Raw genomic sequence first — 18,749 nt, forward strand, 5'->3', positions numbered from 1 at the left:
ACAATGCTTTATGAAATGGTAACCATTTTTGAAATATGTACCACGTGAATGGTTAACTATGGGAACTTGCTTCGACACAAATACAGCAGCAGCAACAAATGGGTTACAGCACAGACATGTGCCTGGAGTGCCCCCCCCCCCCCCCCCCACTTTTTGCTACAGCTTTTCTTTACGGCTTTAATACAGTGACGTGTCTTGTTTTTTTTTGCCTATTACTGTGGGAGCAGTATCAGTTTGAAGAGTTTTAGCTATGGGAAGCTCAGCTAATATTTAGCACTTCAATAGTTCTTTCACGTAGATATCTGAGGTTTTCTTTACAAGAACAGTTACTTGAGCTCCCTGCGGTGCTGTTACTTTACCCTTAAAGTGTAGTACTTTAGGTACTCCTCTATTTCTTCAGACAATATCTAGCCTTTGTATTATAATTTACCTGGAAAATATTGCTAACACTATTATTTACTTTTAGCATTCAATCTTGGGCAGTATGTTTGGAGATGCATATTATGACCAACAGATGACTGCACGGCAGACCAATGCATTATCTCACCAGGTACGTTACTAAATGTTAGCGGTTGCTATAAACGTAAGATTTCACATAATTGTGTACAGGTAAAGCATTAAAATGTAAATTTCAGCAGCGAGTTTGTTTTTACCATTTCAGCAGCATAAATGCAAAATGCTCAGCTGTTTCTTCTATAATGTAAGTTGGGTTTTGTTTTCCATTGTTTAGTCCACTGCAAGCAATTTATTTGTTTCAGGTTTACAGGAAAAGGAAGTGCAACTTCAGGCAAGAAGTTCAAATACTTTAATTAGAATTTTACATAATTTGTAGTTCTTTGTTGCCTATTTTGCTGTACAATTTGTGAGCATGTGCAGTTGACGGTGGCTGTGCTGCAGACTGTTTTTACTTGCGGCTGTCTCAGTAACATGCAAATGTTCCAGCACTATTTTTTGTTAATAATGGTCTAAGCAGGCTGGGCACTTTTTGACCCCACTCTGTTTTTTTTTTTTTGTGAATGACAATTTAATCCACGGCAGTGACAATTTGTACACCCATGTTACACAGTCTCTGCTGCTTTTTTCCTGAATTTAGTGTCAAGTGGTCACAGAACCTCTCCTGCTGGTTAACCTGCTACATAAAAGTCCAAGAGTATTTGTGACGGTTCAGGTACCTTTTTCCTAAAGGTACATGTGTCTATGTGAGCAACAGGCCTAATGCCAGAAAGGGTACAACTGCAAATTAATCCTCTGCTACTGACATTATTTAAAATGTGTGAAAGATGAAGATTAACATAGATTTTTAATTTTATTTTATATTCTTGCTTACAAATCTAACTCGGAAACCCATATGTTGCCATTTATTTATGGGCTTGCATTTTTTCCCCTTTGGTGTTCATTCCTCTCCCTTTCTCACAAAGGAAGATTTTACTTTTTTCATGCATGATTTTCTTTCAGTTAAAAAAAAATCTTGTAGCACCTCCTTACATTTAACATTTTTTTAGCCTGTCAGAGAACTCCTTGTGTCGGAGGCTGTGGCTCTCCTTTCCCCAGAGGAGGGGACCTCGCAAACTGATTTTTGATTAGCGCTTGTGTCACTGAAATCGAAAAAGTTTCTTTTTTAATCGTAGCTGTTCGCGTCACTTAAAAATGAGAGTATCCAACCATTACTGCATTTTACACGTTGTCTGGCCTCCATTTTTATAGTTCCAAACATTTTGCAAAGGTTTTGTCTCTTTGCCCACTGTTAGATTTCATTTATCTATAAAGTTTTTGGGAACGTCCGGACAAGCTAGGATTGCCACCTCATCCCTCTAAAACAGAGCACATATTAATTTCACAGGTTCTGGGGTTGAGTTAATGCAGGTAAGGCACTAAATGAATTTAATTACCACCTTAATCCGCCACAGAGTCTGTGTAATATGTGTTTGGTTTAAAGGGGATGAGGAGGCAACCCTAGGACAAGCAGTTTTTTTGTTCCAGGTACTCTATCCCTTTCTGGAGGAGTTTGTCTCAAATTGGTCTACTCCTCCCATGGTGGACTCTCCACCATCTCACCTTAACAAGGATATGACATTCCTCATGAAGAGGCCCTACTTCTTAAAGATCACATTGACACAAACGTGTAAATGCTTTCTAGCTCCATCCACTCATAAGTGGGATAGGCTTTCTAATCTTTGCTTGCCACTGTTCTTATTTCTCAGACTTTGGCTGACTGGTCTAAATGGACAAGTAACAATTGGGCTGCGGCTACTTTTTGATCCTTATTTTAGTTTACATTTCATTGACCAGATGGACGTAATTTAAAAATTGTTTTTATAATGTGGTGCTGGTTGCTATGTTCCATCTCGGGCATCCTTTTCATCTGTTTAGATTTCCTTTTGTGGGAAACTGTCTTTAGCTATTCACTGGATGAAATCATTAAAATAACTAGGGGAGTAAGCAAAGTTCCTTACCCCAGCTACAGAAATAATGATCAACGGTACAGGTCAGCACCTTCCTATTTTGCCTCCAAATGTTCCTTTTAATTCCTAGGTTCAGTTCCTGAACCTGCAGGTTGTTCTTCCACTATCCCAGGCTCAGTGATTTCAAATTATCTTTAGTGGTCCAAGCACTCAACTATTCGATCAATCAGCATGAAGGTCCATCACAGGAGGGAAGGAGATATCTAATGGCCTTTGCAGACATTTAAGAAATACTCATGGCCAGCATTTGGGCGTAGGAAGTGGTATTTACAGGTTGCAAAATAGAATTTTGCCTCAGTCCTCCGTCTTCATTTTTCACTTTTCGTCTATCAGCAACATCAAACATGCCTTTTTTCAGCTAAATAGGAATTTCAGTTCAAGGTTTCCCTTCCAGCCTATTGACATTTCAGAAACCCAAAAATGGGACCTTATCCTCTCTTGGATTTGAAGGCTCTCAGCAATTTTATGCATCCCAAAAGTTTTACATGAAATCTATTTGGTAATTTTTTGCCTTCCTTCAATGCAGAGACGACTTTGCATCCATAGACATGAAGGCTACATATTTACACATTCTTATCTTTTCAAGTTACCAAAAATGTCTTTGCCGAGTTTGACATTCACCATCGGTGGCCCTTCCCTTCAGCCTTTCTCAACCACGAGTATTCACAAACGTCTTTGCACTGGTTCTTTGTTTTTTAGAGTTATTCTAGCCATCAGATCTCTGAACAATCTGCTGCAAGAACAAACCTTTCTGACCTTGGAATCCAATGTGTTGATCATGATGAGAACTTTGGCGGTGTTCTGATGGATTCTAAACTTGAAAAAGTCATTTGATTCCATCACTTGTGCATTCTCCTGGATGCTTTTTAACCACTTGCCGCCCCCTAACGGTACATTTAGAGCTAGAGGATGGGACTGCAATGTACAGGTACATTGCGATCCACTTTCAGATTTTCGGTCATGCTTGAGCATGCCCACTGTTGATCTGTGCTCTGACTGGACATCGCACCTGTTTGTCAGCAGGTTACAGATTATGGTTTTGACTGCATACATGCTAATTGGCTGGGGTCAATCACAGCACAGAGGTCTGTGTTTACATACACACAAAGCCGAAAACGGAAAAGTGATCTGGCTGTTTCTTTTCCCTGTAATGAACTCTTCGCTCAGAGACAAAAGACAGCCAAATCCTGTGAGTAAAAGCAGCACACATTTATTAGACACCCAGTTAACCCCTTGATTGCCCTTCTTATCACCCCTGCAACCCATTTGTGTCATTAGTACAGTATTATCACTGATCACTTTATTAGTGTCACTAGTGACATCAGTGTCCCTCCCAGCCAGTGTCAGCACCAGATTACCGTATTTATAACAGTCACACTATAAGTCATTGATCACTGCCTTTACTAGTATAGCATCTATAGCTGCATAAATTCCAGTATATATATATATATACACCATAGTTTGTAAATACTATAACCTTCACACAAACCAATTAATATACACAGTGTTATTTATTTAATTTTTTTTACCAAAGACATGTGGCAGAATACATTTTGGGCTAAAATTATGAAGAAATTGTATTACATGTTTTATAACAAAGTAGAAATTTTTTTTCTTTAATTTTTCAAAATTATAATAAAGAAAAACCCAATGGTGATCACATACCACCAAAAGAAAGCTCTATTTGTGTGAGGAAAAAAAATACATTTTGAGTACAATGTTACATGACCGAGCATTTGCCAGTTAAAATAGCACAGTGCTGAATAGCAAAAAAATGCCCTAGTCATGAAGGGGGTAAAACCTTCCATAGGTCAAGTGGTTAAGCCAGGGTCTTCTTTCCCTGGGTAAAGTTGGCAAAACTGCAGAGTTTGGTTCAGCAACTTCACATGTCTCTCCTGCAGAGCTGCATGCTAGTGTTGTGATTGATGGTATCCTCCTTTAAAAGCGGTTACTCTTGCTTTGCAGCTGAACATCATCAGGGAAGTATTTCTCTGGACAAGACAATCCGGTTATTTTTTTTTTGAACCAAGATGATGTATTGTCTACTGTCCCCGGGTTTGTCAGAGGGCAAGTGAGATAAGTTGTAATAAAGCTATAGTAGATTTCACTGTACCTTTGGTTACATAGTTAATCTGGTTGAAAAGAGACACAAGCCCATCCAGTTCAAACCACAGGAGAAAAACACAAATCGAAAACATTCTCTCATATATACCCACAGTTGATCCAGACGAAGGAAAAAATACTCCAATAAAGCATGATCCAATTTGTTCCAGCAGGGGAAGAGACAATCGGATATTCTCTGGATCAACTTTACCTATAAATATTAATATCCAGTTATATTCTGTACATTCAGGAAAGAATCCAGGCCTTTTTTAAAACAATCTACTGAGCTGCCCAGAACCAGCTCTTCAGGGAGTCTATTCCACATTACTGTGAAGAAGCCATTTCATATTTGGAGGTTAAATCTCTCTTCCTCCAGACGTAGAGTGACCCTCGTCTTCTGTGATGACCTTAAAGTGAAAAACTCTACATCGTTTGCTATATGCACCACTTATGTATGCATGTTGATATTTCCCCTGATCTCCTTTTCAGGTGAGAATAAATTAAATTCAGATAATCTTTCCTCCTCCATGCCTCTCATCAGTTTGCACTTCTCTGCAATTTCTCCAGTTCCCCGTTATCCTTTTTGTGAACTGGTGCCCAAAACTGAACTGCATATTCCAGATGAGGTCTTGCTAATGATTTGTACAGAGCCGGAATAATAGGGTTGATTTACTAACGACAAATCCACTCTGCACTACAAGTGCACTTGGAAGTGTAGTTGCTGTAGATCTGAGGGGAATCTCTGCTGATTTTATCATCCAATCATGTGCAAGCTAAAATGCTGTGTATTTTCCTTGCATGTCCCCCTCAGATCTACAGCGACTGCACTTCCAAGTGCACTTTCACGTGCACTGGTAGTGCAAAGCGGATTTGCCTTTCGTAAATAACCCTCATTAGTCTTTCTGCCGTTCATATTTATAGTACTACAAGAAGGATTTTGCTTGCTTTGGAAACTGCAGCTTGGCATTGTATACAAATATTAAGCTTATGACATACCAGAACACACAGATCCTTCTCCACCGTTGATTCCCCTAGTTGTTCTCCCCCTAGTATGTATGATGCATGCATGTTTTTAGCCTGGAAGTGTATAACGTTACATTTCTCAACAATAAACCTAATTTGCCACATAGTTGCTCAATTAAACAGTGCATAGAGGTTGGCTTGTAAATTGGAGACCTCCTTTAGAGATGTAATTACCTTGCAAACCTTGGGGTAATCTGTAAAGACTGAAATATAGTACTTTTAAGCAACACAAAGCAATCTCCTGCTCTCGGGTGCCCGGTCAGCTAAATAAGTGGCGCAGCTGACCCCTTTAGCAAGTCAGTGGCATGTTGCGGGTCTTGCTGCCCGCCCCAGAATATCCTTTATAACAAACATACAAAAAGAACAGGGGGGTGCACCAACCTTGTGCATTACCAAAGATCAAATTTATTCATAAAGTAACAAATATAGTCACAAACGAGCTTTTAAAATGGCGAGCATTATCTTTGGACGCCTACAGGCTAGACCAGATATTTGGAGGAAGAGGCTCGCTATGGCTCGGAGGAAAAGGGTTCGCCCCTGTAATGCGTAAGCCGCTTATGATGCCATCTGGGTCCTCCAAATATCTGGTCCAGGCTGTAGGCCTCTAAAGATACCGCTCGCCATTGCTGAAGTATTGGTAAGCCGTATTTTAAAAGCTTGTTTGTGAGTATATTTCTTGTTTTATGAATAAATGTTATCTTTGCTAATCTTTATATAATACTTTTAATCCCAGACTCTAAAGCATTTATCAATAAAATAGAAAGTAAGATCTTAACACTGAACCTTGGGGTACACCACTAATAATAACCCTAGAGTATGAATCATTAACCACTACTCTCTGAACAAGGTCTGTAGACTTTACACATTAGCCATGTGTTGGATCTGTGTCAAATGTTTTTTCAAAATCCAAGTATACTACATCCACAGCCACTCCTTTGTCTAAAGTTCTGCTTACCCCCTCATCAAAAGAAATCGGATTTGATTGAAAACTTCGGTCTTTTATGAAACTATGTTGTCTGCTGCTTAAAATACTTTTTTCTAGTAAAAACTTATCTATGAAGTTTATTTATTTTTTTGAAAACTGATAATTTTATTGCAAAAAGAAAAACAAGAGGGGATCAACAAAAAGATGGGGAAAAAGGAATAAAAAAGAGAACAAAGCATTTCCAATAAAGAGCACAGGAGGATGCATAGTACAATAATAATCACAACATCAGATTGCCAGTTAATCCAGCATCCCAACTAGGGGTAAGACTAGGTGGCGGTTCATAAAGTTTATGACCCCTGACATCATAGTGAGCTACTATAGAGTAAAAGGGCGGCAATAGCGGATCTCCTGTGCCAGGTCTCCAACAAATAGCAATAGGAGCATTAGAGAAGGGAAAAGCTAAGTCAGGAAAAGGAGAGAAAGAATAGAGATAGGGTATAAGAGGGTTAAGGCAGCCTCCCGCCCCAAGAGCCCAGGACTGTCCCAAAAAACAGCCACACATTAGGCCCATGAGAAGAGAGCCATGTATCAGGCTGGGGGAGTCTCCAATAGGACCCAAGGCTCCCATATTCTATCATGCTTATGAAGGGTGTCATTCAGGGAGGCTGTCAGGTATTCCATTTTCTTAACATCTCTGATCCTGGTGTGCAGTTCAGAGGGGGGGGGGGGGGTCCGTCTGTTTCCATTTTAGGGCCACCAGGCAGCGGGCTGCGGTTAATACATGCGACAATAGTTTCTGTGACATTTTAGTGAAGGAGATGGGTGGTAGACCTAACAGATACATTTTGGGATCTAAGGGCACCTCAGCACCGAAGATAAATCGGAGCAAGGATTTCACCATCAGCCAGTATGGGAGAAGGGGGCACATCCAGTATATATGGAATAGCGCTCCCCTATCTTTATGGCAGCGCCAGCAATAGGAGTCAGTCAGAGGGTATATGGAGTGGAGCAGGTCCGGGGTCTGATACCAATGAAATTAGATCTTGTATTGGTTCTCCTTGTAGAGCGTGCAGATGGAGCTTCTGGAAGCCTGCGACCAGATACGCTGCCACGTGCTTAGGGGTATAGTTTCACCCAGGGCCTGCTCCCACTTGCCCATATAGGCATGTCGTGGCCCGTCCAGTGAGGGAGACACGATCAGAAGCTGATAGGTGTGGGAGATCATACCCTTTGGGGAAGAGCCCTCCAAACATATTTTTTCGAATTCAGTTAAAGGTGAAAAACAAAGGTTGGCCACAAACGATTGGGCATAGTGCCATAGTTGCAGATAACTGAAGAAGGCCTGTTTGGGTAAATTAAGTGTTTTGTAGGTTCTGGAAGGATTTCAAAAATCTAGTTCTGGGGTCTATCAGGTGGCCATAGTGGAATAGGTCTCTGTCCATCCAAAAGTGGGACATCTGCAATGTCAGGCTGTCCGGGATATTTGGCGTGAACAGAAATGAGATCACCGGTGAGGAGGTAGTGGTAAGTGGATATGACAGTTTCGCACGTCGCCAAAGCGTGCGCAGCAGCGCCATGGGGCCCAGGAGGTGCGCCCCCCCATGTTATATCGGAGCTCCAAAGCATGGAGTTCGGTTGAACGGGGGCTAACCACAGTTTCTCAATCTGCGTCCAGCAATTAAAGGCGTGGAGAGTACACCAGGAGGCCACAGGGCGCAACTGGGCAGCCAAGTAATATTTAGCTATATTGGGGAATGCTAGGCCGCCCTGGGTACGGGGGGCGTACAGAACCGATTTGCTGATCCGGTGTCTCTTATAGTTCCAGAAAAAATTTAGGTGGTCACCCTGGAGTTTTTTAAAAAAATGAGGCAGGGACAGGGATGGGCAAAGTCTCAAAAAGATGCAGAAGTTTGGGTAAAATGGTCATTTTTAGTGTTGCCAGACGACCAAGCAGCGACAGCCTCAGAGATCTCCACTTGGTTAAGGATGCTTTGATAGATACAAGCAGTTGGGGAAAGTTGGCTGCATAGAGAGAGTCGTAGGAAGGTGTTAGGTGGACCCCCAAGTATTTTAGTGAAGACGTCCTCCACGCATAATTAAATGATTGTGATAATACCAATATAATTTGGGGGGGGGTATATTAAGGGGGAGGGCTTCCGTTTTAGAGCTATTGATTTTGTAACCCGAAAGAGCACTAGATCTATCCAGTTCGTGATGTAGGTTTGGGAGAGAGATATGGGGCTGCGTAAGAGTAAGGACAACTTCATCAGCGAATAGAGAGATCTTGAAATCGCGAATACGGACCGGAATCCCATGGATGTTCGGGTTTTGTCTGATGTGGGCCGCTAGGGGTTTAATACACAGAGCATAGAGGAGGGGGGAGAGCGGGCAGCCTTGCCGGGTCCCGTTAGAGATCCGGAAGGCAGGTGAGGTGGCAAATTGGGTGCGTACACTGGCCGAGGGGGATGAGTACAGGTGCATAATGGCTCTGAGGAAGGGCCCATCGATGCCCACCCGTCGGAGTGTTGCGAACAATAAAGGCCAACTCAGCCTATCGAATGCCTTTTCCGCATCCAAACTGAGCAGTAAAGCCTGCATCTTGGCCTTGTTCGCAACATCCACTAGATCGATGACCCTCCTTGTGTTGTCCCCAGCTTGGCAAAGGTGAACAAAGCCCACTTGATCTCTGTGTATGAGGGACAGCAGAAGAGTATTTAATCTGCCAGCTAGTGTTTTCGTAAATATCTTAAGATCGGTATTGAGAAGTGCAATTGGTCTGTAATTAGACGGAAGGGTGTGGTCTTTGCCCGCCTTAGGAATGAGTGTAAGATAGGAGGCCTGCATGTCCCTCGGGACAGACGTGGATGAGAGGAACGAGTTGAACAGGGTCGTCATATGGGGCAGTAAATGTGGGAGAAAAGTCTTATAGTACCGGTACGGAAGGCCATCCAGGCCCGGGGGTTTGTCATTGGGTAAAGATTTGACCACGTCCCCGATCTCCTCTTCGGTGATTGGGGAGTTAAGGGTCTCAAGAGCCGCAGGGGAGAGGGAAGGGAGGTCACAGTCCCTCAGGTAGGAGTTGATATCTCGGGACAAGTCAGATGAGGGAGGGGTATGTGGGACATTCGGGTCGTTGTAGAGAATGGAGTGATAGTCATGAAATATTTGGGCAATGTAAGCGGGATGGGACTGGAGAACGCCTTTGGCGTCTTTAAGGAGGGCAAGCGACGAAGTCGCCGCCCGTTCGCGAAGTTGTCGGGCTAAGAGTGTGTGTGACTTGTTGGCCTTGTCATAGTACGTTTGCCGAAGCCTAAGGAGGGCCTTCTCTACCTTACCCATGTCTATGTCCTTCAGCCCAGCCCGGACACTGGTAAGCTCCCTAAGAGTGGCCAGGGATGGGGAGGTGAGCAGTCTCGCTTCTAGACTTGGAAGTCTATCCAGGAGTGCTCTACGGGCGGCGTTGGCGTTTCTCTTTAAGGCCGAGGAGAGGGATATGCACTGCCTTGTGGGCCTCCCAGAGAGAGGAAGTGGAAACCCCAGAGGAGCCATTCTCAGCAAAATATAATTCCAATGTTCGCTCCAGTTCCACTCTGGTCGGGCCATATTTAAGTAAGAAGTCATTCAAGCGCCAGTTACATGTACGAAAAGTGTCTGGGGAGAGTGCAAGGGAGAGTTTGATGGGAGCATGGTCCGACCATGATATAGTTTGAATGTGTGAGTCCGTACAGTGAGTGGGACTTATGGGGGTGGGAATAGAAGGTGAATTTTTTTGCTGATGGGTACCTAGTGCGCCAGGTGTCAAACAGGGTATGTTTCCTGGTCAGCTGGCGAAAAAGGGTAGGGTTTCTAGCAGTATTCTGATGTGGTTGTCCGCCTCCCAGGGAATGTTTGTCTAGACCGGGGGAGTAAGCCAGGTTGAAGTCCCCTCCAATAACCAGATACTGGTGGGGCGCTTCAAACAGCCGTTTGTACACCTTAGTCAGAAAAGGGATCTGATTCGGGGCGTAAATGTTAGAGCGTAATATCCGCGCCGTTCCAAGTGCCTCTAAGAAAAAGGTAGTGCCCGAGCGGGTCCGAGATTGGGGATTGCAGCCGGAAAGGGGTGCCCTGTTTAAAGAGAATAGCCACCCCCGCTCGCTTGCGAGGATTGGAGGCCATGTATATTTGCGGGTAAGACTTGAGGGCAAAAGCCATGGTGCCCGTCTTGGCCAAATGCGTCTCTTGAATAAAAATATCAGCTGCAGAGCACTTAAACTCTCGCAGTGCCAGGCTCCGTTTAATATTGGAATTTAGGCTTTTCACATTAAGTGATAGTATGTCAATCATGGTGGGTGCGTTACAGGGGGAGGAGGCGTCCTCTTGGGTGGGGATGAAAAGAGTAAGAAGAGGAAAGGAGGAAGGAGAGAAGGAAAGGAGGCACAAAAAGAAAAACATTAGAAACATCACAATACTAATAATACCAGCACAATATAACCCACCTAAAAAAGGCGGCGGGTTGGGGATCTCCGGAGGGCCCCTCCCAACGGACGGCTCTTTTTTGGGAAAGCAGCCATCAACAGAGGGGTGACCAAGAGGCACCCCAGCCACCGATCCCATACTAAATATAGTCCTCAGTGGGTTGTCTTTTTTGCCCCTCCCAACGGTAAGTATGGTTCCACCTGTCTTGGCAGGATGGAGCAGCTGGGCATTCCCTGGGAGGTCGACTAGGGGAACTCTCACTCTCCCTTCTCTCCCTGTCCCTTCCCTCCTCCCCATGCTATGAGCCGCTGTGTGACTGGGCACATGATGCAGAGCACATACCTGACCGGGGGGGCTCTGGGTCCTGGCAGTGGGCTGCGCTGGGTGTTGGTGTTCTGCTCCTCCTCTTCCCTGTTTCTGGGCCACGGTGGGGTGTATATGCCATGTGGGGATCCCGCCTCGCACTCAACAGCCATTTTTCTGTAGCGACAGCCAGTGTTTTTCTTAAATCAGGGGACACAGAGCCATAGTAATTACTACGTGGGTTATATCGGACCGACAGGTGCTGGACACTGGCACGCCCCTAAAGGCATGTACTCCCCTATATAACCCCTCCCATTACTGGGAGTCCTCAGTTTTTTCGACAGTGTCTAAGGTGTTGGTCACGAGTAAAGATGTGCTGAGCTACACGGGCAGTAATCCTTGATGAGGGCTAGCCATGCTGCCCGCATCCGTTCTGATGTCTTTTTCATGGACAAAATGAATGGTACCTGGGCCTCGTGTCCGAAGAAATTAGGTTTTGCTTGCCAACGCTTCTCTTTAGAGAGCTGGGCCCTGGGATACAGTACTTTTTGGCAGTGAGGCCATAAACTTTTTACTGGCAGGGTGCTGTCGCAGGTCCAGGATTGTGGGATAACCTGAGGTTCTTGAAGGTTTCCTATAAAGTCTCAGAGCCTACCGTGAAAATTGGATCTTTAGCTCTGATAAAACCCTGCTGCGAGGATAAGGTAAGGGAGATTTTCTCGGGAATGAGTTGTCGGGGTAGAACACTTCAATCCCTGTATATATCATACAAACGAACGGGATTTCTCTTATATTCACCGACCAACACAGCTCCTCTTAGCCATTGGGTTGTTATGCCCACCACTAGGAGAATACTAGGCATTACTTGTTATGTAACACTCAGAACTCTTTAGTTCTTAGCTTTGGTCCCTTGGGCAACAAACCTCCAGCCTGCCATGCAGTCATCAGTTTTTGTTTTTGTTTGCCTAGTGCAGGAGAAGGACCTAGGAACCCTGCGTGCCCATCGGTCCATGCTTTTTTTTTTTCTACAGAAGCGTGACTTTTTGTGCAAGATTGATCCTGTGATCTGCTATCAACAGCCGGCTGGGTGACAGGCTGGATACTCTTATCCTTGTAGTCTCCCCAATCTGGCCATCGATCGTGTGCAGGCCGCAGCTACGCTCTAGGCAGGCAACGACGAAACCTCAGCTCCAGAGGTGGTCGGTGAGCTTTCTCTTATATTCAGTGACCGACACAGCTCCTCTCTGTAACAAAATGGGTTGTCAGCCCTATCACTGGAGATTACTAGGCAAGTTGTAATACAACACTTCAGAACCCAGGGGGTGGTCCCTAGGCTGCAACCCCACAGCCTGCTCTAGCAGTACTCCGTTTTTTTTTCTTGCCTAGTGAGGAGATGAGACCTGGTTCACTTATCCTTGTAGTCTCCCCAGTCTGGCCATCGAGCGTGTGCAGGTCGAAGCTACAGCTCGGCAGGCCACGACATACCTCGGCTCCAGAGATGGTCGGTGAGCTTTATGCTCCGGGGCGTACATATGACCGGGCTACTGATGTCTGCATCACAGTATGCTGAGGCTAGTCGTCTTCCCTGTACTGATCAGGAGCTGACTACCATGGAATGTCTCCCAGCTTCAGGACTGGCAAGTACAGCTCTCCCTGCCTGTCAGGGTGAAGCAGCTGGACATTCCCTTGGAGGTCGATTCGGGGGCCCCTCTCACCCCCCTCTCTTCTCTCGCCTGTCCCTAACTCCCTCCTTTCCCTCCCTCACGGGGGGGGGGGGGCGCGCTGTACATGTGCTGAGAGGTGTGTGTGTGCCTGGGCTCTCACTTGGGGGTTTTAGCTGTGCTGGGTGCCTGGGTCCTGCAGTTTAGTCCTGCCAGATGCCTGTGTAGTTATGCCCCTGTGTTGGTGTAGCAATGTGCCTGCCACATGTTCTCTAGTCCCCCAATAGCGCTGTTTTTTGCCCATTTTAAATATGGGCAAGGGTCAGACTGGCTTCAGGCGCCATTTTCATGGTGATTCCCTATTGAGAACACCGGCGGCCACTTTCTTGTAGCCAGACCACGTTTTTGTACTCTAGCAGCTGCCCCTGGGCCCTCTGCTTCCTGTTTGGTCATCACAGGGCGCTGGGGAGGTTATCCTGAGTTCTGAACACGTGTGTTTGATCGCCCACAGATCGTTCACCGATCGTCTGACCGGCCGGTCACCGACAGAGTTTTTTGCTATCTCTGCATCTGGGAGCACTGGGGATTATCAGGCATTGCGGAAATACAGCGCGGAACGGCCCAGGGTGGTGAGTCCCAGTGGGTTAGAGCCCCTCAGCCAGCGGCAGCAGGAGGGTGGGACTGTCACTGTCCTAAGTCCCCTTCAGGTGGCAGACAAGGTAGGGTCAGCATGGCTTCAGAAACTGGTGTTTCTTCCCCCGAAATCCAGGTAATTGCAACCGGGTCACCTGCAGACTACGTGGTCCCTATGGACACCCTTATGGCGGTCCTCAATTAGTTTGTTGCCAAAATAGTGGCGGTACGTGGGAAGAAAGGTGCTCAAAAAAATTGCGGCCCGTCCTCTGGGGGGAGCTGACGCAGACTCGGGTCCTGCTGAGGCCGGTGACCCCCTGTTCTGTCTTGTCAGATGATGCTGACCAGGACCATTCGGACAGTGTGGATGAGTCCGGGTCCGTGTGCGATAAAGCGCTAGTTGAAGCACTTATCACAGCTGTGTGTGATGCCCTGAAGATTCAGGAGCCATTGGATCCCTCTGCTGATGTACCAGTCTCATTTGGGTCCCGCAGGCCAGCATGTTCACCTAAGGTGTTCCTGTATCTGACTTATTTTGCCAAGTTCATTTACAAGGAATAGGGTCGCCCGCAACGGACCTTTTTGGTCCCCAAATACATGACGGTGCGTTACCCCTTTGAGGAAAGCCTTCTCAAGAAATGGTCAGCTCCTCCAGTCGTGGACCCCCCCCAGTATCCAGGTTAAATAAAGTAACCATGATCCCAGTTGAGTGGACTCCTGCATTCAAGGATTCCACGGATAGGAAGGCCGAGGCGGTGGCTCGTTCCTTGTTTGCGGTTGTGGGGTCAGCCGTGCGACCTGTACTGGCATCCGCACTTGTGTCGCAGACACTGACTGAGTGGGCAAAAGTTTTGCACCGTGAATTGGGAGAGCAACACCCCTACCCTGTCTGCGTGGAACTAGCAGACCAACTAGTGCAAGGCCTTAAGTACGTCTGTGAAGCGGCCCTGGATACTCTCCCTCTGTTATCCAGGGCTTCAGCTGTGGTGCGGCGGTGCCTGATTTGGTTGAAATGCTGGTCTGCTGACCAGGCATCCAAGAAAGCCCTGACGGATCTTCCCTTCCTTGGCGACCGGCTCTTTGGGGCCTCGTTAGATGACATTATTAAAAATGCCACTGGTGGTAAGAGTACTCTACTTCCACAGGCCAGGAAGGCTAAGGAGCCACGCCGCAGGCAAGGGCCCTCTCTTTCCGCATCTGCCCGGTGCTTCGACAAAACGTCCCCAGCCCGACAGGACGCCCATGGACGGTCAAAAACATCCCTGGAACCGCAAGCCTGCGAACAAAAGTGCTACCACATGAAGGTTTGCCCCCACCCACGTCTCTGGTGGGGGTCACCTTCGGGAGTTTGCAACCCGATGGTCCTCCCGGTTATCCGACCAATGGGTCTGCGATCTGATTTCCACGGGCTACAAGATAGCGTTTCTCTCTTGGCCACCAAACAGATTCTTCCCCTCCAGCATACCCGTGTCCCCGGTTCGCCGGGAGGCCCTGTTGGGGGGCGGTAAGGGACTTGCTGAATCGAGGGGTGATTGTACCAGTTGCGGAAATCGGAACGCTTCCAGGGATTCTACTCAAATCTGTTTGTGGTTCCCAAGAAGGAAGGGGTACGTCCAATCCTGGACTTAAAAGCCCTCAATCACTTTGTAAAAGTGCAGAGGTTAAGAATGGAATTAGTTCGCTCAGTAGTCACTGCACTCCATCAAGGGAACTCCCTGGCGTCCTTGGACATCCAGGATGCATACCTGCACATACCCATATGCCTTCGGCATCAAAAGTTTCTTCGTTTTGCAGTCGGGGAAGCCCATTACCAATTTGTGGCTATTCCCTTTGGTCTGGCATCAACCCCCAGAGTCTTTTACCAAGGTACTGGCTCCAGTATTGCCGTTGCTGAGACAACGTGGGATCGTGGTCGTGGGCTACCTGGACGATCTCCTCCTGAGAGCATCTCCCGCCTCAGAATTAGAGGAGTATGTGGCGATCACCATGCAGACCCTGCAAGAATTTGGGTGGCTGTTGAATCTAAAGAAGTCAGTGATTGTGCCGACCCAGCGTCTGGAGTACCTAGGTTTACTGTTGGACTCCAGGGAAGCGAGAGTTTTTCTCCCTTCAGACAAATTGCAGACTCTCAGGTCCACGGTGAAACTGCTGATGCACCGCAAGTGGTCGTCGCTCCGGTTTTGCATGCGAGTACTGGGACTCATGTTATCCTCCTTCGAGGCAGTACCCTTTGCCCAGTTCCACACCAGAGTACTGCAGAAGGAGATCTTGTTGAAATGGGACAAATCTCAGTTGTCCCTGGATCGACAGATCCAGGTGAGCCAGCCAGTCAGGGACTCTGATCTCTGAAATGGACGGTGATCACTACGGACGCCAGTCTATCCGGCTGGGGTGGAATGATGGGGATTCAGTCGGCCCAGGGCCTCTGGTCGACGGAAGAATCCGAGTTGCCGATCAATTTGCTCGAATTGAGAGCGATCAGGCTGTGCCTCCACACATGGTTGATGAGCCTTGAAGGGCGTCTGATCAGGATACAGTTGGACAATGCCACGGCTGTGGCGTACATAAATCACCAAGGAGGAACAAGGAGCTCAGCCGCTGCTCGGGAGGTCGCTCACATACTTCGGTGGGCAGAGCGACACGTACCGGCCCTGTTGGCCATTTACATCCCGGGGGTGGAAAATTGGGAGGCGGACTATCTAAGCAGACAGATGCTGGACCCAGGAGAATGGTCAATGTATCCAGAGATATTCAGGCTGCAGTGCCTGAAGTGGGGCACACCAGATGTGGATCTATTGGTCTCCCGTCTCAATCGGAAGGTGCCAAGATTCGCGTCCAGGACAAGAGATCCGTGCGCAGACGCGCTGGTGGCTCTGTGGGATCAGTACCAGCTGATCTGCGCCTTTCCTCCACTGAAACTATTACATCTGCTCCGCAGAGTGTAAGTCGAGGGGATCCCAGTGATTCTGGTCGCCCCAGATTGACCTCAGCGTCCTTGGTACGCAGACCTAGTGCGCCTGGTGGCGGACGCCCCATGGCAACTGCCGTTACGAGAGGACCTTCTGTCTCAAGGTTTGATTCTCCATCCTGCTTTGCCATCGCTGGCTTTAACGGCATGGCTATTGAGAGCCAGGTGTTGAGGAACCGGGGTCTGTCGGACTTGGTGATCCCAGATATGTTGAGGGAGCGGAAATATTCTTCTCGGAAGATATATCATCATACCTGGGAGGCTTACATCTCCATGTGTGAGGAGAAATTATGGCATCCGGGCTCCCTTTCTATATCCAGGATCCTGCTGTTTCTTCAGCAAGGAGTAGACCAGAAATTGGCATTAAGCACCATTAAGGGGCAAATATCAGCCTTGGCTGTCTTTTTTCAGCGACCCCTGGCATCTCACTCAGTGGGTACCTTTTGTTCAGAGGGGCCGACATGTAGTCCCCCCAGTGCGTCCACAGTTACCCCCGTGGGATTTGAACCTGGTGTTATCGGCTCTTCAAAAACCGCCATTTGAAAATATCAGGGAGATTCCCCTGTTGACCCTTTCCCAGAAAGTGGTCTTTCTAGTGGCCATCCCATCGGCCAGGAGGGTTTTGGAACGGGCGGCCTTGTCCTGCAAGTCGCCTTATTTGGTTATCCACAAGGATAAGGTGGTGTTGCGTTCGCAACTGTCTATTCTGCCAAAAGTGGACTCGGCTTTTCATATCAATGAGTACATTGTGTTACCATTGTCCTAAGCCGAAACACCCTAAGGAAGCGGCTCTTAAAGTGTATTTGTCTGCCACTGCTCCCTTTCGGAAGTCAGACTCACTGTTTCAGTGGCTGGTCCAAAGAAAGGCATGGCTGTCTCGTCGGCCACCATTTCCAGGTGGATCAGACACATTGTAGTACAAGCCTACGCCTTGATGGGGTAGGTGCCCCCCCTTTCCGGTCACGGCCCACTCCACAAGGGCAATCGGAACGTCTTGGGCCTTCCGACACCAAGCGTCTGTCGATCAGGTGTGTAAAGCGGCGACCAGGTCGTCTGTCCACACGTTTACCAAGTTCCAAGTTCAAAGGTTTGCAGGCGATCGTATAGTTGCAATTGAATATGCAATCGTTTTGGGGTTTTTTCCCCTGGTTTTTCGCTAAAAACGCAGTACCGTTAAGGTAATGCCCTGTTGCATTACATTCCGCAGTTTTTGGTGCAGTTGTGGGTAGTCACTCCTGTTGAGGGTACCCTGGTTTGTGGTGGATTTCTCCACACAGTTTTTTTTTTTTTTTTGTGGGTAAAGTTTCACTAGTTCCCACTTGCCATGGTGGATGAAGTTTCTATGCTGTTTTCCCACCCCTCGTTTGACACTGCTTGGGGAAGTCCCAATGGCTAAGAGAAGAGCTGTGTCGGTCGGTGAATATAAGAGAAAATAGGATTTTTTGTACTCGCCGTAAAATCCTTTTCTCTGTAATTCACCGACCAACACAGCACCCGCCCCTCCTTTTTCTCTTTACGTTATACTGCTTGTTGACGTACTGATGACTGCATGGCAGGCTGGAGGGTTGTTGCCCAAGGGACCACCCCCTGGGCAGAACTAAAGAGTTCTGAGTGTTGCATAACAAGTAATGCCTAGTATTCTCCTAGTGGTGGGCATAACAACCCAATGGCTGAGAGGAGCTGTGAAGGTCATGAATTACAGAGAAAAGGATTCTACGGGGAGTACAAAAAATCCTATTTTTTCTTCTACTATTTAAGAAAAAAATATATATTAATGCCATGATATCTCTCTAGTAGTACTAAACATAGCAGATTCTCATCTAGTCCTCTGGGCCCTTTTGTTGAGGTGCAGAAGGCTGGGGATCGGGTAGATCTTCCCAAATATTGGAAGCTACTTATTTATCGTCTTCGGAGGATCCTAATATGCAAGGAGTAGCATCACAAATCAGGTGTTTGTGTGTACTCCCTTAACCCCTTTGTTGCCTGCAGCACATGTTCTTGAGGTATCTACCTCTAATTGGGTTCATTAGAACCTCCCCCACCTGGGATGTTTTTTTCCTATTCATGTATTTTGAATGGGAACATTTCTATGAAGAAATGGGGTTTCCAGCAACTGATGCTGCAATCACCTCTGTGAGCAGTGTCTCACATGTCCGGTGGCTAATTCACTGATGTTAAAGGATCCAGCAAATTAAAGTTGGATCCAGCAA

At 46.8% G+C, this 18,749-nt stretch overlaps 1 protein-coding gene across 4 annotated transcripts in view; it reads left to right on the plus strand.

Annotated features, from left to right (window-relative positions):
* Positions 1-18,749, plus strand: part of CRTC1 (CREB regulated transcription coactivator 1) — a 286,165-nt gene that overhangs the window by 258,371 nt on the left and 9,045 nt on the right. For all 4 annotated transcript variants that reach the window (XM_077475938.1, XM_077475939.1, XM_077475940.1 and 1 more), the window contains one exon: positions 467-550. In XM_077475938.1, the coding sequence (XP_077332064.1) occupies positions 467-550 (84 nt within the window). The remainder of the gene's footprint in view (positions 1-466; positions 551-18,749) is intronic.

Source organism: Lithobates pipiens, unplaced genomic scaffold (assembly GCF_037356315.1).
Source record: "Lithobates pipiens isolate NorthernLeopardFrog02 unplaced genomic scaffold, aLitPip1_a1.2 Scaffold_13, whole genome shotgun sequence".
Taxonomy (NCBI): Eukaryota; Metazoa; Chordata; class Amphibia; order Anura; family Ranidae; genus Lithobates; species Lithobates pipiens.